This window comes from Panicum virgatum, chromosome 3N, assembly GCF_016808335.1.
Source record: "Panicum virgatum strain AP13 chromosome 3N, P.virgatum_v5, whole genome shotgun sequence".
Lineage (NCBI taxonomy): Eukaryota > Viridiplantae > Streptophyta > Magnoliopsida > Poales > Poaceae > Panicum > Panicum virgatum.
The window spans coordinates 60,433,665-60,454,240 of NC_053147.1; the positions used below are offsets into that span (position 1 = coordinate 60,433,665).

At 44.8% G+C, this 20,576-nt stretch overlaps 1 protein-coding gene across 1 annotated transcript; it reads right to left on the reverse strand.

The window, feature by feature from the left end:
- Positions 1-5,836: 5,836 nt before the first annotated feature.
- LOC120666434 lies at positions 5,837-11,637 on the reverse strand. Its single transcript, XM_039946276.1, has 7 exons — positions 11,257-11,637; positions 9,710-9,901; positions 9,264-9,536; positions 7,785-7,887; positions 7,223-7,341; positions 6,887-7,054; positions 5,837-6,791 (listed from the first exon to the last, which is right to left on the reverse strand). The coding sequence occupies exons 1-7, from the start codon at positions 11,620-11,622 to the stop codon at positions 6,177-6,179; spliced, it is 1,836 nt and encodes a 611-aa protein (XP_039802210.1). The 5' UTR covers positions 11,623-11,637; the 3' UTR covers positions 5,837-6,176.
- Between the last annotated feature and the right edge of the window lie 8,939 nt (positions 11,638-20,576).

The window sequence follows — 20,576 nt, forward strand, 5'->3', positions numbered from 1 at the left end:
GTGTATATATATATCATACCTTGTTACTTTAGATGTATGCTATTCATTTAGTTAATCTTTGATGTGATGGCAAAAGTAAGTAATTTTATTATAAATTTGAGGGTTTATTTTCATTATACTATCAATCATAATAAGCAAAGATGAACAATTTAGATATAAATTAGATGGACTATTTGGTATTATCTATCGTAATAGCAAGTGTGAGCAATTATGTATAAATTTAGGGTGTTATTTCATATTTTCTTTCATAATAGCAAAGTGGATATTTAATATTGTCTTCATAATGACAGAGGTGGATAATTACATAGAAAATAGGTATAGTGCTATTAAGATTCCAATATGCCAATTGACGATTGGATGTTTCTAATTATTATGATAATTTTTATGATTTTATCTTTCTAGCGCATCTTGTGAGGATTAATAAGGAGGCTCAAAGAAATCTCCAATTAGTAATAGTAAGATTAGGCACAAAATATTTGTTTTCATAAAAAATGTTTCTAGCATCTTTATGATAAAAAATTACGGAACCATTTAATAGGGTAAATTTGTAAATGGGAAAAAGTCTTACAAAAAATTGAGAGTAAATTTGAAAATGAGAAAAAATTTGCTAAAAAAGAATAAATTTGCTTTCGTTTCGTTGAGAGTTGAACTCAAAAACTTTCATAATGGCAGAGGTGGGTAATTATTTAGAAAACAAAATTGAGAATAAATTTGAAAATAAGAAAAAAATCTGAAAAAAAGAAATTTGCTTTCATTGAGAATTGAACTCAAAACCTTTCATAATGGCAGAGGTGGGTAATTATTTAGAAAATAGATCTAATGGCTATTAATATTTCAATCTACCAATTGATGGTCAGATGTTTCTGATTATTATGAGATTTTCTAAGATTTTATCTTTTTTCTGGTGCATTTTGTGAGGATTAACGTGGAGGCTCAAAAAAACAAGGGCCGTCCGATCGGCCAGCAAAGAGATCTAGGCCGTTGGATCGCATGTAAATTTCACAAAAATGTCCCTCAACTTTTTAGAAATTAACCCGCAGTCCGTATATTTTTATGAAAAAACCCTGAACTTTTTACAAATCAACCCGCAGTCCAAAATTTTGCCAAAAAGTCCCCTAACTTTGTGAAAATCAACCCATAATCCCTGCATTTTTACTAAACAAACCCTAAAATTTCTACAAAATAACCTGTAGTTTAAATTTTACAGAAAAGTCCCTCAAGAATACAGAAATCAACCCGCAACCCGTATATTTTTATGAAAAAGACACTGAGCTTTTTACAAAACAACCCGCAGTCCAAAATTTCGCCAAAAAGTCCCATAGCTTTGTGAAAATCAACCCATAGTCCCTGGCATTTTTACTGAACAACCCCTAAAATTTCTAAAAAAGAACCTGTAGTCTAAAATTTTGTAAAAACATCAATAACCTTTGTAACAATCACTGGTCTACAGTTAATGGCGCCGCGCCAGCCTTTCTAGTTTTTTCTCTGAATTTAGGTGCTCTCGTCCGTCCATTGACCGGTCTTTGGTCATGGTCAGACCCTCGCTGTCGTGCTGGATCAGAGAAGCTGGGGGAGAAATTGCTACGCCCACTACTCGGCAAGGGCAAGGGAAAAGGCCAAGGCCGCTGCTGAAAAATTTTGGCATCTTTTTTAGTGGGCAGGAAATTCGTGGCGCGATGACCTGCTTTAATTTCCTTTGCCCGGTAAACTATTACTGTATAATTTACTACCTATTTATTTTTACATTAGACACATCAGTGTAAAAGGTAGAATTTTTAGTTTCCAAGTTGAGCTCTGTTGCTAGTTCGCCTTTGAATCGTGTGGCTTCCGTAGAGGCAATGCCGCGCCATTAACTGTAGACCAGTGATTGTTACAAAGGCTAGTGTTGTTTTTACAAAATTTTAGACTACAGGATATTTTGTAGAAAGTTTAGGGTTTGTTTAGTAAAAATGTAGGGTCTATGGATTGATTTTCACAAAGCTAGGGGATTTTTGGCGAAATTTTGGACTGTGGTTTGATTTGTAAAAAGTTTAGGATCTTTTTCATAAAAATATACGGGCTACGGGTTGATTTTTGTAATCTTGAGGGACTTTTTTGTAAAATTTAGACTACAGGTTATTTTCTAGAAATTTTAGGGTTTGTTTAGTAGAAATGCAGTGACTACGGGTTGATTTTCGCAAAGCTAGGGGCTTTTAGCAAATCTGACCTGATTTTTATCTTTTATTTGTATTATATGGAACTTTGTTTGATACATGGAAGAAGAATGTAATTAGATTGATAGAATATTTTTTTTAAGATTGCAATGTATGTGAGACTAATTGGTCAATTTGTTTTCTCGTTTTTTTTTGCCGCAGTTTTTTGCTGCAATTACTGTTAGCATGTTGAATAACTTGTGTAGTGGAACAGCTGTATAGTATTAACATATAAGGGTGTGTTTTTATTTTATCCGTGCATGAGATTTTTAAACGTCTGTCGCAGGCTAATCACTCTTTTGGCCATTGGGGTCACGCTGTACCCACTACCGGATGTCGCCCCCGGTTTTTTTTTACTCCCTCCCCAAACCGATGCCCTCCTCCCTCCCTCCCATTTTCTCTCTCTCCCCCCCCCCCCACGGCTCGTCCCTGCTCCCTCCTGGCGGCGGAGCCGAGAACGGCCGGTGGCGCACGAGGCTGGCAGTGGAGGGGCGCGGCGGTGAGCAGCAAGCGGCGGCGGGACTCCTGCACGAGGATGAGGTCTCGCGGCACATGGAGGCCTGGCGGCGCATAGGGTGGTGGCGGCCCGGTGGAGGGGAGCGCGGCGGTGGCCGCCTCGCGGGAGGGGGGCAGCAGTGGCCGGCTCGGGCAAGGGCTGCGTGCGGCGCCGTGCTGCCCTGCGGCTCTCCCCTCGCTCCGTTCCTTCCCACTCTCTCTTTCCTGCGATGGTCGGATCCGGCGTAATCTTCAGGATTATGTTTTGCAATTAAATAATATGGATTGCAAAAAATAAATCTGCGAGATTTAAATAATTACAGGAATTTAAAATACATAAAATAATAACATATAATGAAAGTTAATATAGTGGACTTCAGACCACTATTGAATATTATAGGAGGCTTCGGGCTGCTATTATGCACAAATCGAGAGTTTTTGTGCATCTAATCGGAAAGGGGCTTAAAAGGCTTCAGGCTTTTTATTTTTGAGTCGGTGGACAAAGGTCACGAGCTGCTGCAGTCCGGCGGTCAGCAAATATTAATGAGGCTGTCCGCATTGAGGTCCTGCAAAGGATCCTCCAGTACGCGATACCGGAAAAAAGCGCTGCAGCGGGAGCCGGTATAGCTTCCGCAAAAACAGAGGAGCGTCCTGTTTACTCCAAATCAAGCGGGATAGAGGCCGCCCGCTATCCATGCTGGCCCCACCTCACCTGCAGGGAAGCCGTTGCTCCCCGTGCCTGCCAAGGCCGCCGCTCATCCGCGCCCGCCATGGCTCCGTGATCCAGAGCGCGTGCGCCACCGCCCATCCGGATGGAAGCCGCGGCCATCGCGAGGTCCTTTGTAGCGCTGCCGAGCTCGAGTCGGCTGAGCTCGAGGTGGGGCTCAACCGTGAAGCCGAGCTCGAGGCGGGGCTCCACCACTTGCCGAGCTCGAGGCGGGGCTCCGCCGCGCGCGCCATGGCCCCGCCCGGCAGATCCGGCCACCTCAACATGTCCTCGGGGCGGATCTGGGCCCCGCGCGGTCGGTGCGAGGCAGGGACCGCCGCGCGCGGAGAGATGGAGGATGCGTGCCCGCCCGGAGCAGAGAGATGGAGGGAGGGAGGGAGGGAGGCGCCATGGGACTGGCGCGCTTGCCCTGCGTGCTCGCCGGCGTAGGGACGGGCGGCCGCCCGCGCGCACAGAGCTTCGTCGCCAGGGAACAGGGCCAGACGTCAAAGTTGGAGTAGAGGGGGCGACGGAGGAGTAGAGGGGGCGACGGAGGAGTAGAGGGGGGCGCCGGATCCATGGCCACCTCCACCCCCACCGCCCCATGGCCGCCTCCGCAGCCGGCGTGCCATGGCCGTCTCCCCCCCTCTCCCCCCCCCCCCCCCCGCCGCGCCGCAGCCAGAGCGGATCTGGCCGCCGCGGCCATGGAGGCGGGTTGCCGGGGAGAGAGAGGTGGGGGGAGGGAGGGAGGGAGGGAGGGAGGAGGAGGAAGGAGGAGCCCGCGCGGCGCGGAGCTAGCCCGCGGCGGCACTGAGCTCGCCATGGAAGGGAGGCCGCCGCGGAAGGAAGCTCGGCAGCTCGCCGTGAAGGGGATGCCGTGGCGCTCGATCCGCCAGGGGAGAGGAAGATGGAGAGGGAGAGAGAGGGGAATGGGGAAGGTGGGCAACGGGAGGTAAAAACAAATAAAAAACTGACGTGTGGGACCCACAGAGAGGTAGTTGATATAGAGTAGAGATATAGAGGATGGATGGGTGCGGTAAAACTGAGTATAGAGGGAAAAATCTCGATGACTAGACAAGAATATTTCTTTTAGAGGATGAAAATAGAAGAGTATGAGTGCGGATAGCCTTATCTCCTCATGTCCATATGGAGGAAATAGAGAGGAGGCGGTTCCACCTCTGACCAGGCCGCGTGGGGGGGGGGGGGGGGGGGCAAGCCAGCGACCCTCCCCTGGCGCTTGCCGGTTGCTGGGGCGGCGGCGTCGCAGTGCCCGTGCCGTGGCCAGGGGCCGCCGGGAGCAACGCCCTTGCGCCGATGGCCGGGGCTGCGCTGCTTTGGGTCGCACCCGCGTTGTGACCAGGGGGCCAGGGGCGCATCCTTGCGCTGGATTGGCAGCTTGCTTGCGCGCGGCGGCCTGCTTTCGGGGCTGGGGAAGCGCACCGAGCCGGAGGGCCACAACCGCACCGAGGACCGCACCCGCGCCGGGCTAGTAGCAGGGGTTGCGCTTGTGGTGGGCGGCCGGCGGCCGGGATCAGAGCGGGCGGTGCGCCTCGCGGGGCCGGCGGCCGGGTGGCGGCGGCTGCGCGGCAGCCTGCGCGCTGACCAGGCAGCCGGAGGTCGGGCCAGCGGCGGGCGAGGCCTCGCGGCGCACGGACGTCGGCGGCCCACCCGCGTGGCGCGCTGCGGCGGCCGGCTAGTGGGGGCGGTCCCCACTCCCGGGAGGACCTGAGGACGTCCGGCGGCGCGCGATGCCGGCGGCGAAGGGGCGCGGCGGCGAGGAGCAGGCGGCTGCGGGACTCCTGCACGAGTACTACAGATTGATTTGCAAAAAATTCAGGGTTTTTTATAAAAATATACGGACTGCGGGTTGATTTTTGTAAAGTTGAGGGACTTTTCTATAAAATCTACATGCGATCCGATTTCTTTGCTGATCGGATGGCTCACCTTTTCCGGCTGACGTGGCTCCACGTGGAGGCAGAAATCGCCCCCCATTTAGGTCTTTAGAAGATGGCTTCTTCGAGAAATATATACATGCATAGCTTCTGGTATCCGAGTAGCGAAATCAGCTCCTGCCTTACCTCAGGCCCGTCCAGTAGTACAGAATCGCTTCCAGCATACTCATACTGCCGATTACCCTGAGATGAAACAGTAAACTGATGTCATATGCATCTCAAAATGTAGTCTGTCGACGTCATGGCTGATAAAAATGAGAGATTACAAAAAGGCCAGCTGCGTTGCACCGTAGAAGCTCACCAGCTGCAACATACCAATGTGCAATATAAAGCTCAACAGCAAGAAATCAATTTGATGCCTTTTGGAAGCATGACAACCAAGATCTCGGCATCATGCCAAAAGTAGCTGCCTTGAACTGGTGAGCTTCTGTCAGTAAACTGATCACAGAAACCAGGACTGGTACTACTTGGCCTTTTTTTTAATTCAAATAAACGCCGAATTGATAACCAGTTAGTGGTACGTGTCTTTTCAGATGAACTGCCTACATCACTCAATGGTTAAAACAATATCCAAAACTAGAAATAACTGCTTCTGCTGCTGAAATTACTGAACCATGCATCACCAGGTTAAGCTCTTTGAGCTCTCCCTGAGATGGCTGTCAAAATGAAATGACAACAAATCGACAGGCCAAAGTCAAATTGGCAGTGCTGTACAGCTTCTAGGTTGCTACCACAAACCTTGAACCAATCATAGCTAAGTACCAGCAACCCGAAACAATGGCTTTCCTTTCGATGATCTGTGTAATAATTATCCTGTACATACTTTTGATGCTACAACGAGTCCAACTGGTCGTCAATGTCCTCCTCTGGAAGCTTTTCGATCAACTGCTCCATTGTCTTGATGTATTTGGGCATGTAATGTTCTCTTATCATGGACCTTGCGAGTCGAATCTTACTGTACAAATGTCGAGGTGTTTCGTACAGAGCTAGAACCTCCTCCTGGGCTCCTTGCTCACTTGTGGTTGCTTCTGCTGCTGCTTGCAATCCAACCATGTGCAATATTCTCCCTGGTGGGTATAGCTGCTGTGGCTCTTGAGCAGAGGTCGACGGCGATAGCTCCTGCTTCTCATCGGTCAAGGTCTCTAGGAGCTCCATGGCCTCTTCTTCGTCTGTTTCTTTCAGTGCTGATTCCTTTTCCTCCCTGCCAGCATCATCCTCATCTGATTCTTGAAGGTTTAGCTCATGAAGATTGATCGCGACTAGCTCAGCAGCAGCTTCGTCAGTAACTTTCACAGTTTTGACAGTAGTGTCAATTTGATTTTCCAAGTCCTGTGTTTGTTTAGAAGATTCAATAGTCTGTTTCTGTGCAGCAACACATGACCAGCAAACCAGCCCAGGGCGTTTCTTTACCACAGCATGGGTATCTGCTGAAGACTTGCTCCCAGCCTGCCAAAAAGCCATGAGGAATGGACTCATAAGTACTAGACTTAAGTGATTTCCCATTTCATCTGTTTCAAGAACTAGTGTTTGAAATATTATACCTCAGAAGTCTGAGATTGCAGCATATCAACATCTACAACCTTAGATCTTGGATCAGAGACGAAGGGCACATGAGATCTGATGAAACTCACAGAACGGTTCACAAAACCTAAGAATCTAGTTTGCTGAATTTGTTTGCGAAGGTCGTGTGCCCAAGAGGATGCCATAACCTGCCAGCATTGACCGCGATGGTAAATATATGTTTTCCTGTAAAGGCAGAAACTGTTTGCAGAAAATAATTTTCCTTCCTCTTAAGCAACTAAAAAACTACTCAATATTGTTGGGTTTCGCTTTTCTCAGATACTCAAATCTCAAGAAATAAATTGGCTGAGAGATACCTCTGTACGAAGCTTAGCAGCAGAAGCTATGCCCAAAGATGGCACTACGTCATTTCTGTTAACAATGGTGGTAACAAAGTCTTTACCCGACTCAGCCAAGTCCCACGTCATGCAAGCAGCTGGACAGAAATAGTGGAAATATACATCACTCAAAGTACTCAAACAGAAAATTTTGAGACAACAGTAATGTTCTGTTTTTGCAGATGTTAGATTCTAGTAATGAGGCTTCTGGATATATATAACTCAGAGGAATATGTTCCGATGATGCATAGCTCAACATGGCCATCTTAAAACATTGATTGCCAGTATAAATATGATATCATTATTCCATTTTCACCATCCTTTTGTTTTTTTATATGAGTATTGTTAGACCTTTCTCCAAAAGCGAAAAGAATGATTGCAAATGCTGGCAGGTGAACCTAAGCAACCAGTCTTTAAAAGTTTTGCGGGAAGATGTCAATATGGCATTTTAGTGATATTCGCAAATGGAAATTGATTGATTTTCCTCAACTTATGGTGTCGAATGTTAAAATTATCATTTCGTGCGGTAAAACAACAGTACCTGGCCCAAATGCAATACAAGTGGATGATGACAGCTTTTCATTCTCACGTAGGATGTATGTTAGTATTGTTGCAATCCCAGCTCCCATTGAATGTCCAATGATCTAAATAAAACAAAAAAGCTGTCATTTGTTAGTAAGACAAAGAAAGGGCCAGATGCCAAACATATGTTCAACATCATATGCTGTCTGGGATAAGTTGAATATAAACAAATGCAGGAATAGATAGAAGTTCTCTTCTGAAATAAAGCAATCCCGAGGATGAAAAAATAACTAAACAAAGAAAATCAAATAAATTCTTTTTAAGTTCTCTACATGAAAGTGATGGGAGTTGGCATGCAGCAGTTAGCTAACAAAATTGTAATGACATTGAAATCACACACAAACAAAAAAATTAATGAAGAAAACAGATACAACAGTATTAAGCTGTTTGGCATTAATTTCATAGTAATTTATTAAAATTATATCATTTCTGAGTAATGTGCACTAATTCTATCTAATCATGGTAGTCATAGCTTTTAGTTCACATGTACATTAGTAGTTTAGGCAAACTATTTGTTAGCACTCTTGCTCAGCACTAGACAATCCTACAAAATCCATTGATGATAACTTTACTGCAAGAGCACTTCAGTACTTTTACTTTGATTTCAAGGTGGGGGAATCCACTTGGTTACAACTTGCAGTTCCACATTTAACGTTCGCAACTTAAGCTGCTTTTCAGTGAAATTTGTTTGGTGCAGTGGTAAGCATCTATGGTGATTTACATATGAAGTAATGAAATCAATACATAATTGAAGAATCATTATTCACTTGTTTGTTAATGGATTCCAATTAGTAGAAAACTAGGCGTATAGCCCGCGCATTTGCGCGGCTAGTATTGAAAATTCAAAAATTCGCATGTTGTTGTATCCTTACTTAAATATTATATTTTTTTTTACCATACATCACCCTGTTTATTATTGTAAATTATGTCTTATTGTTGGTTAAAAAATTCAAATATGATCTACATATAATAACAATTTGATTTGTTGAGCTTTAATAATATTATATAATTGTTCTTATTTTTGTTTTATTTTGATTGATTGTTGTTAACTTTAATTTTTATTAATAATATATGTTTGTAACTCATACATAGCTAAATGATATTTTATATTTAATTTTTTATAATAGCATTGGTGGGTGATTTTTAATTAGGCACATGGGTATTTTAGGCTAACTTTTATCATAATGGCAGTGGTGGGTAATTTTGATTTTTCTATTTTTCTACGATTAACGTGAGAATTTCTAAGCTTTGAGAGCGAACGTGGAGGCTTCATTTGTTGACTAAATAATAAAATAATAGATGAGGAAATCTGTAGTCGACATGATAAACTAAAAGGGATAGACTATCAATATTCAATAGTACGAGTATTTGATGATGCAGAATGGTTAAAAATCAAGAGATCACCTGAATAGATGCTCGCAAGAAGTGAAAGAATTACCTTGACCTCGTAGTTTGGGAATTGCTCGACTGCTTTACTTAGGCAAGGAATGGCTCGTTTTGCAATCCATCGAGCTGCTGCAACCATTCCACAATGGGCATACCCCAACACTACGTTGTAGACATGACCTTCTTGGACCAGTACATGATGAAATGGAACCTCTGCACCAGTTGCCGCTGTCAGCCGCTCCTTAACACTGATAGCCCCCCGAATGAAAAGGAGAAAGCATTTGCTACTTCTGTCGCGAACAACTGTGAAAGCAGGCTTCAAGAGCTGCATGATAGCGGAGAATTTCGGATGGTTAGTCTTCACTCATCATTAGTAGTTTAGTACTGGTATGAACAGCAAAATATTGGCTCTATGGGACGTCAAGTCTCAATACATAATTTTCCTTGAAAAACTTCAATTCATAATTGACAATAGAGAGATGACTGATACTTACGCACCCTCGCCTTAGATTTCTTTATAAGAACATCGTTCTGGTCATATCCGCCAAACTCCAAAAACACCTTGTATGGCTTCTTCGAGAAATACATGCATAGCTTCAGGTATCCGAGTAGTGAAATCAGCTCCTGCCTTACCTCAGGCCCATCCAGTAGTACAGAATCATTTCCAGCATACTCATGCTGCAGATTACCCTGAGATGAAACAGTAAACTGACGTCATATCCATGTCAAAATGTAGTCTGTCGACATCATGGCTGATAAAAATGAGGGATTACAAAAAGGAAAGGCTGACGAGGTGATCAAATTCTGGAAGAAATCTTTTAGCACTTATGATTCTAGAATGTACAATACTTTGAGCAACTAGAGGCAACTAGCATCTTATCCTAAAGGTAGGTATCAGGTTCAAATCTAGCCATCGCTTAACTTTACATCTTTACAGGCTAAATAAATGAAAGTGGAGTTCAGTTTTGGGGAGATAAAGCAGGGTTAGTTATCACATATAAAACAGCCCTCTGATTTGAAATCAACGAATCAAATTTAATAGGTGTATATGCTAAAGTGATTCCACTATATGATGGATCATATTCATATATCACCAAATCTATGAGCCAGTACTATATATGGATCGTGAGGTTAAAAGGTAGCATTCCGTCAAAACAGATGTCATCACTCATCAGCAAACGTAGGAGAGAATATCATGGTGGTCGCAAACTAGGCACGAGTAGCCACGTAACCTCTATGCTAGCTAGGATAAAATGAAGTGTTGAGGTATGACATGGTGCAAAAATGGAAGCAAGTGTACGGACTTGCCGCGAAACAGAAGCAAAAAGATTTCCATCAACAATATAGAAAAATATTGTTAAGTAATCCACGCTACTTAGTCCTGTGGGCTGCTAAGAGCAGAGCAGGATCAGATTACTAACCCACGCTATTTTCTTTTAACAAGGCCGTCGGTCAATGAGGAAGGGGAACACAAAGAAACATGGAAAGCCCTGCTCTACGCAAGGTTCTAAATAGCCAGCTATAGCTTCCGCTATAGACGGCTATAGCTTCCAGGAAAGACAATCGCTATGGTATTTAGCCCGCTAAAGCCAGTTATAGCCCACTAAATGCCGGCTATAGCCCGCTAAATACCGTAACGGTAGCCTTGCTGCTAAATATTTTAGCCGGCGATTTAAAACCATGGCTCTACGGCATAAATGGCGACAAAGAATCGGAGCAGGAGAAAAGGAATCCTTGCACAGAATGGGCGTTTCTTGTCCATCTTTTCTTGCACGCAAGATCCTTCCTAGGAGATTTTTTTTTCTTTCCTTTTCGCGGTTTTCAAACAGGATAAGGAAAAATGGAAAAAAAGCGACAACCTAGCTTGACCCAGAAAAAAAAATACTACTACCAAGGAAGCAACCAATCACCTCCAAGGGTAGAAAATCTTTTTAAAATCTCGCGTAAGGACATGGCAAGAACAAATTAACCATTCCACGGCGCAATGGGGAGGAACGCGGCTGCTAGTACGACGCCGCCGGCGATCGGCCGGCGAGGGGACGTACCTGCTGCCGCATGTAGTACTTGATCCCGAAGGCGACCTCCCCGAGGGCCCACTTGCCGAGCGTCTCCGCCCAGGTGAACCGCACGGTGCGCGCCGCGACGGCGGCGGCCTCGCCCCACCCGTCCGGGGCGCGCTCGGGCCACGGCCGCCCCGCCCGCTCCCGCGCCTGCTCCTTCCGCCGACGCCGCCTCTCCCGGGCCTCCTCCTTCCGCCTCCGCGCCGCCTCCGCCGCCGCCGACACGGCCGACGATATCAGCTGGTCCTCCCGGCGGCCGTCGCCCGCGGCGTCCCCGCAGAGCCGGCCCGACAGGACGAGGTACACCAGCACCGCGTTCCCCGCCGCCGTCGCCATCCCCGCCGCGCCCATCGGCGACGGCGATGGCAAGAGCACGAGCTCGCGCTGGCGCGCGCGCGGGGTGTCGTTGGGTCGGGACGGGAAGGACGAAAAGACAGATTTGCCCCTGGGTTTTAACGTTACACTAGACAGACTGGCACGGTATTGTCGCGCCATGACTTTATCCTAGTTGATTGGTATGAAGGCTGGAAATATTTTTCGTAAAATTTTAGGCTATGGATTAATTTATAGAAACTTTAGAATATTATTATTTAGTTAGGATGCAGGGGCTGTGGGTTGATCGTCATGGATCTGGGAGGCTTTTTCAGCAAAGTTTTGGGCTATGGGTACATTTTTAGAAAGTTTAGGGCTTTTTCCGTAAAAGTCTGTGGAGCGTGGGTTAATTGCTGTAGAGCTTGGATTTGTAAAAAATGCATGGATCGCGGGTTGGTTGTCGTAAAATTACCTGAGAGGTGGCTGGATCGAGAGAGTTGTCGTAAAATTGCCAGAGAGGTGGCTTGAATAAATGGTATTTATGAAAAGCTGGGGGGAGGGTTTAATAAATTGTCGGATGAGTGGTTGGATTACAGTTTAATTTCGATAAAGTTTGGGAGAGTTTTGTAAAATTGGCAGCCCTGCTGGCATTCGTTCAAAGTTAGCGGTGGTTTTCATGAAACTACCTGAGAGTTGGCTTGATTAAAATTGTATTTATATGAAGCTTGAGGGGTTTGCTGTAAAACTGTTGGAGAGATGGCTTGAGCAAATATTATTTCAGTGAAGCTCAAGGAGGTTTCTATAAAATTAACTGAGTGTGGGTTGGACTTGATATTAATTTTAATAAAGTTCAAGGGGTTTTTTATAAAATTGGCGAGCCTTATGGATAATTCGAGCCATCCATGCGCAATCGGACGGCCGAAAAATTCCGAATGACTTGGCTCAAATTGTATTTCTATAAAGCTCGAGGGGGTTGTTGTAAAACTGTTTGCGAGGTGGTTTGAGCAAATGCTATTTCTACAAAGTTCAAGAGAGTTTCTATAAAATTAACTGAGTGTGGGCTGGACTATATATTAATTTTAATAAAGTTCGAGAGATTTTTTATAAAATTGTCGAGCCTTCTAGATAATCCGAACCATCCACGCGTGATCCGACGGCCGGAATTTTTTGGCTGATGTGGCTCAATGGGGGAGCAAAAATCCCCCCGTTTTAGGTCTTTTAAAATTTGACTGTTACTTCAGTGTACGTGGTCTCTCCTCCGCTCGGGCCCATCGGCAGTCAATTACGATCGGGTTTGATCTAATGCAAGTGATTTCAAGCTCGGGCTTACGTCTAGAGGGTGTTTTAGTATTTTTTTATTTTCTTTTGATTCTTGGGAAAGTACCAAAAAGATTTTTTTTCGCACAGATGACATAAGAAAGATATTCAGTATAATAGTAAAGTTGGAATTACTAGGATGATGCCTGCTAGATATCCAACGCTCGAATCACAACTGTTGCATCTAGGTAGAGCTCATTTGAATTGGTGCGAGTTTGCATAAGTACATCACCGGTTTTTAAACTTTTCTCACTGTGTCATCCCAGTCCACGAACTTTCAAAGTATGTTATTATCATCCCTAAACTCAGTTTGGGTCTCTAATTCTCCCATAACGGGTCCAGCTAACTTTATATTTATGCAAATAACTCCCCGCTCAGTTTGGGTCTCTAATTCTCCCATAACGGGTCCAGCTAACTTTATCTTTATGCAAATAACTCCCCGCTCTTTTGTTTCTTAATCGGAAGCACCATAAAAAATCGATCTGTTCTGAGAGATCGATACCGGCTCGCCGACGCCATCGCTTCGTCTGCCCTGGTTGTATGCACCGAGCAGCACTGCTACCAACCGCCGCCGAGGACGAGCTGCTTGCCTTGGAGACGCCGGCTAGCTGCAAGAGAAAAACACAAACACAGGGAAAACAAGCAGCTTGCTGCTGCCGCCGGTGGGACACGCCGAGCTGCCTGCACACGAACAAAGAAAGCCAAAAGTTTGCTGCTTGCTCACCACGGAAACATCAGGATCGTGCTGCTGCTCCTTGCGGCTTAGTCGCGTGTCCATCACCACGGCCGCAAGCCCGCAAGTGCGCCCACGTTCGCAATCCCAAGCATCACGCACGAGCTATCCTCGGTTCATGGCCTCCTACGCGCACGTGCGCATGCAAAACAGAGAAACAGCATGCATAACTAACTAGCTAATGTGCAAGCGAAGGATGCAAACCCATCGGCAGCATGCAAATCAACCTATCCTCCTCTCACCATCAGAAATCGTACAAATACGTACTGGTGCTCTAGTTCAAGTAACCCTAAGTCCCTAACGCTCGTCGCACGGAACCATCGCACGCACACAATGTGATTAGGGATGAACTCACTATAGACCGGCGCAGGATGCCCTTTGCCGCGCAATCGCGCCGTCATGTTCACCCGCCAGACGCACTCTCTTTTGACGCTCCCTTCCGCCAGACACGATCGCCAAGCGCGCTCGTTTCTCGCGCGCGGAGGAGTCGCGGCCGGGAGACAAAGCGACAGCGGCGGCGAGCGAAGCCATCTATCTCTGATCAATCTCGGAACATATCGATTCTTGATGGTGTTTTTTATTAAGGAACAAAAGAGCAGGAGGTTATTTGTATAAAGATAAGGTCAGCTGGACCCGTTATGGGGGATTTAGATATCCAAATTGAGCTTAGGGATGGTAATGACATACTTTGAAAGTTTGTGGACCGGAATGATACAGCGGAGAAAATTTAAGGACCGGTGGTGCACTTTACTCTCTGTACTACTATGTAGAATGGACGTCATCTCTCCATTCGTTCTCACCCTTTTTGGTTTTCTTTAGCAAAATGGGCGTTTTAGGCCCTAAACTTATTGTAAGGTTCAAGTTCATCCCTCAACTCTCAGATAGATCAATATAGTTTTTCAACTTTGATTTTTAGGTGAAACTCATCCTTGTGTTATATTATACTCCATAATAATATGAGATTTATGTAAAAAGTCCTCTTTACCCATGTCTCCTCCCCCTTCTAAATTCTTCAGGAGTTTATTATTACTAAAACATATTTAGCCAATGCAAGCAAATAAGTGTTGTGGCATGAGCATAAATGCATTTAGGAGTTGAACATCACAAGTGTTAAATTTTTAAATTTGTAACATAGAATTTTATTTTTCCATGCATTGCATTGTAGTGCGGGCGCATAAAGAATGGAAATTGAGGGAAAGAAGCCAAGGATAAAAAGACTTTTTGTATTATCTCATGTTATCATGGAGTACTAATGAGTGCCCGTACGTTGCAATGGGTGATAATAATGGTTTCAAAATAACGCAGTGAACCCTGCACCACTGCACCCAACATCCTCCCGGCAGCCAGCGTCCACCTCTACACACCCGTCCGCCCACCACGAGCGAAGGGAGGCTGCGCTCGGAGCTGCATGCAGAGAAATCGATCGAGAAGCTCGCCAGCGACCAGCCCACACTATTGCGTCCGACGTCCGCCCACCACGAGGGAAGAGTGAAGGGAGGCAGGGCTCAGCGCGGAACGACAGCGATGGACGGGGTGATCGGATGGGGAGAAACCACAAGATCGGACGGACTAAGATCACAGGCGCAACTACGACAACGCGGGGAACGGGACGACGAGTGAGCGACAGACCGTCGCCTCCTTTGATTTATTAGTAGTAGATAATATCAGCATAAGAAAGGGTACGACCGTATGATCCTAAAATAAAAGTTGAGGGACTGTATTGGTTAATTTGAAAGTTGAGAGACGAATTTGACCTTTACGATGAAGTTAAGAGACCAAAATGACTATTTTGCCTTTTTTTAAAAAAAATCCGGGTTGATTATTTGAGTTAGCATGCTCAATAATTGCTTGACATGCTCTGGCTGTTGCCTTCTTCAGCAACTAATGAGGTTAAGCATGCATGTAGCTAATCTTATCTATTTGAAAATTGAGCGTATGCGATTGAATGATTGATTGTGGATATGTAGGCTAGCCGGCTGTCCAACCTTGTCCTCCGTGCTTCCATGCGAAGCGGGGGCTGGTCTAGCTCTGACCAATACTCCTAGCATTTGCTCATGATATCTTGCTAATCATTGTAGCCACCACAGCGACAATCATGTCGTGCATATATCATACTTATTAAACGATTGTTTGTGAGGATGCAACCCCACGGTTCCAAAGAAGAACGTCATTGTTAGGTCGGATTTAAAACTAAACTGTGCGTTTTATCAAAGTGATTTTAACCTATGTTTATTGTTTATATTTAATTATTTATTGCCAGATTATTGTGTTCTGCAGATATTTGTACACACTCGTAGCTGTGGCTCAATTTCTGTATATCAATTTCAAATCATTCATTCTTGGAATTTTCCCCTCTGATTTTTTAATGTATGATTTATGACCCATGGGTTGTTGGACACGATGAGCACAACTGCACAAGAAGACATTATTAGCCTTAAGCGAAGAAAATTATAGCAGCCTTCCTTATTAACTGCCCTCTAGGTGTAGTTGAACCATTTGGACCTTGGACTTGGTCTCAACATTCTTATTTTACCCCCCCCCCCCCCCCCCCCCCCCCTCCAAATGCCCAGCAAACATAAGCTTCGCCTTTGAATATTTGGGCGAGGGCATTCTGGTCCATCCAAATGGCAGGGCGAAGCTAGGCGCCTTTGTGAAGCTGGAATCTGCCATTGGCCGGGGAGAATATGGGAGGGCATATGCACGAAAGCTCTCTGCCCCCAAACGTGGGCCCCACGTTCCGGCCGGGAAGGCCTGTCTGTCACACATCACAGCGATCTTAGTTTAACGTATAAACGTCTCCTAATCCAGGGAGCAAACACGAGTCTGATCAAACTGTGATTGGGTGAAAGAAATGGCTGCTGCTGCTGCATGCACGATGGGGATAGATGGAGGAATAACTCCGGGGGAATCATGTTTATTCCTCAGGTATCTCGCTGATTTTATGCCTGGATATTCCGTACTTGCAGGACTGGATTTAGAGCCCACCACCATGATCGTCACTCACCGGATTTCGATCGCGCCTCAAAGCATTCGTGTGGACCGGTGGATTGTTGTTGATTAGCAAGCAAACTCTCGACGCGAAGGTTTCGATGTCGCCGTCGCGGTGCCTTGCACACGGAATGCTCTTATCAACTGAAAATTAGGTAGTTATGTTCAAACTTCAATGTTAACTTAAAAAGGATATTTGTTCAAGTAACACACGATTCCTCCGCATTCTCCATTATCGCTACGTGCTCCGCGAGTTCGTTTTCCTTCGGTTCTTCCACGTGCCGAACATGATACACACTCTGAGTCTACAGCGCAATTTGACCTAACGATACACCGTGCGAAGGCTGTCGACGTCGTCCCATCCTCCTTGCATCAACTTAAGTTCTACAGCCACAGAAGATCCTGGCACGGAATCGATTATTCCAGCTCCATGGTCCCGCCTGCCCCCCACCCCCCAACTGACCAGTGGGCTCCGCCGCCCCGGTCCGCGGGCCCTGCCAGGTCAACGTTCGCAGGCTGCCTGCGCACGAGTGGGGGACACACACACGCGGGAGCGTGGGGCCCGCGGACCACCAGCGACGGCAGTGCGCGTTTGGATAGCCGTCAAATCAAGTTAAAAAAACAACATCCGCATAGAGTATCAAATGAAGTCTATTTGCAAATTTTTTTTAAAGATGGATGTAATTTTTCGCAACGAATTTAATGACAGTAATTAATTGATGATTTGCTACAGTGATACTACAGTACATATCCTTTGATCACGCGGTTAAAGGGCTTATTAGATTCGTCTCGTGATTTACACGGGTGTGGAGGTAGTTTTGTAATTAGATTTTATTTAATATTCTAAATTAGTGGTCAAAGTTGCAGCCTAAACCAAACACGGCCAGTACTCTCATCAATTTTTTTTGTACTTAAATGAAATGATCATCCATCCGTGTGATCCTTTTTACCTGGCTGGCTCATCATCATGCAAAGCAAAGCGAAAGGAAGAAGAAGCCTTCGCTTTGCTGGGGACACTAGCGAGACATGAAGGCGTGCGTGTGCGCCTGGCCTGGCGCGGGTGACATGACATCACGTCTCGGAGGGACTGGGCTGGCGGACGGCGACGGCCATGATTGCATTGATCCTTTGCGCCGGCCAATTGTGAGCTCGGGTTAGTAGGTAGTTCTTCGAACCGTAATTTCGATTTATCTGCTTCGGGCTTATATTTCGATTTGTTTGTACTTAAATGAAATGATCATCCGTGTCATCCTCTTTATCTGGCTTAACGTTACTAGGTTAGCGTTAGTCCTAACCAGCTGTTCCAAACAGAAACAGGCACCAGGTGTTGAGACCGATGCAGCCCTCTGCTCGGCTGGCTGCACGTACGACGTACGGCGCGCATTTTGCTTTGCACCCGTGGCCCCGTGCCATCGACTCGCTGCAGCCAGCAGAACTGTGCTCGGGACCTGGAAATCCGGTCGGCCGGCGGCCCTATGGGGTGGCGCCGGCGACCATCTGCCGGCCCCGCTCAGCCACAATGTTCGTGGGGGATTAACCACAATGTTCATGGCACACACAAGAACAGCATCCGGCCATCGTACAATCAATGATACCTTGCCATCAGTACATATTCCTTTCTTTGTTTTCCACCATTGCCCCGTACATGTGTGGTAGTTGGTACTTGCATTGTGTAGTGCCACCTCTGATCACCAACATTAAATTTAAACCTATTGGCAAAACAATGTCAAATTGCGACGGCGAGCATCGATCTACAAAACCATATGGATTCGCAACTTGACATCGACCATCTTTCTGAAATCACCACCATCAAAGGTAATCTATATAAGACCCAGCCTGTTTGTTTACAAGCAAGATTTTATATACATATATATATATATGTATATATAATCTAGCTAGTTTATAAGTGATGGATTATACAATCTGGATTACTATAAACTTGAGATAAATAATCTATGAGCTGTCTGGCAACATAGATTATTTGGTTACTATAATCTAAAATAATTAAGCATGGTTTCAGCCGCTTATGGATCATATATTTTAATCTAGGGGTATAGATTATATAAGGGGCTGGTGAATAAGCTGGAGTGTTTGTTTCCTTATGAGATGATTTTTCAGATTTCAAGCTGGATTATGTAATCTCATTGGAAAACAAACAGAGTTTAAGAGTATGTAATATAACCGCTCCCATATGAAATGTTATATAGCAGGTGCATGTATCCATTGTCAAAGCTAATACATCGGAAGCCATGCCCATACCGTGATTAACTTATATTTGTCATCAGGGACTATATTGTTATTACCGGCGATTTCGAATTGCTACTTTCTTCAAATTTGTTTCTAATTGTATGCTGAGCTTCTTCGATGCATGTAAGTACCATCTCTTCATATTTGTTTTGTACATGTTTATGTCTTGATCAGTTTAACCAAAAGCATCATCAAGTACATGTTTCATGTGAAGCGCCTGCTACATGCTGCAGAGAAAATGAATAAAAAAATAGTAAACGGAGAGAAGCAGAATTGGTAGGTATGCCGACGTGGAATTTTTTTTAATTTTAACTCTTTTTAATCTAAAATTTTAATAATAATCTGTCTGGATCTAAATTTTCAAAAACTAGTCCTTTTGGTCACGCCAAAACTCGTGGCGCGACTCACTGAAGGGTCGCGCCACATGCTTTGGCGCGACCAACCTGTCACGCTGGCAGCTCAGCTGACCTGGCAAGGCTGAGTCGTGCCACATGCTTTGGCGTGACTCTTCAGCGAGTCGTGCCTTGCGGCGTGGCGCGACTCTTCAGGTAGTCGCGCCGTGCGGCGTGTCGCGACTCAACTAATGGTCAGTGACGATTCGCCCACCCGTACTGAATGCAGACTCGGCTGCAACAGTAGATGCTGTTACAGGCAATACATCACGGGCCATACCAGCTAGAATTGGATATTTTGGTGCATGCATCTTCTACCAGTGTAACATGTCAAAGCTATCATTATCACACAGGAATAAATTGCCATACGAGTGAATTTTTTCTCAACTTGCAATCTCACCTTCTTGAGCAGAAGAATTAAAAGACTCTCCCATTTCAAATGAGATGAGTATCCGTTGTACAAACTTCTTATAGTTGTACCTACTTAATTAATATGAAAACTAGCTATGTCTCCAAAAGCCTTGTTTAATCGAAACTCAACAAATCCAAACTTGAATCGATGATCAAGTATAACTAGTATGCAATTTGAGTATGAGATTTTCCAATATTTCCAATATTTCGTCTTCATTTCTGTGTATTGCTTAGTGTGCATTTTAGTTCATGTCTCATACACAGGGTATATTTCCTTGACATCGAGAACTGCTTTGTACATTCAATTTTTTTCCATGGTTTGATCTGCACAGATTACATGTATAGATTTAGTGGTAAAGAGGTTAGCAAACTGCTCTACAGAAGCCAGTACGAGTGGGCAAAATATGTGGACTTAAAATTTTAATTATTTTTAAATCCGTCTAACAACAAACGCTTTCTCCATATCTCAGTTACCAATGGAGGCGAAGGTTCAAAGGACCACGATGGCCTGCTAACTCAGTCGTTAATGTAACATTACGACATCTCCAATAAGCGAAAAGCATATTACGCATTCAATATTTTTCAAGATATTTTGCCATATGTACAATGAAGGTAATTGTTCTTAAGAAATGCAGAAATTCATATGGTACTTCGACATAATTGAATGATTTTTTCCTTAGAAAGTTTCTCTTCTAAAAAGTGGTGTTCATGAGCAGGCTGAATTAGATTTTTCACCATAAATTATGTTAAGTGATAGTTTAATATGCTTGAAAAATGTCCGCTATAGATAGAAAACTAGAGCCAGTTATCATTTTTCTTAGTTTCCCCTTCCAGCATGTAGGCTGAGAGCCACTAGCAGTTTTTCTTCAATGTGATTAGCCAAATGAATTTGGGTATCATGATTA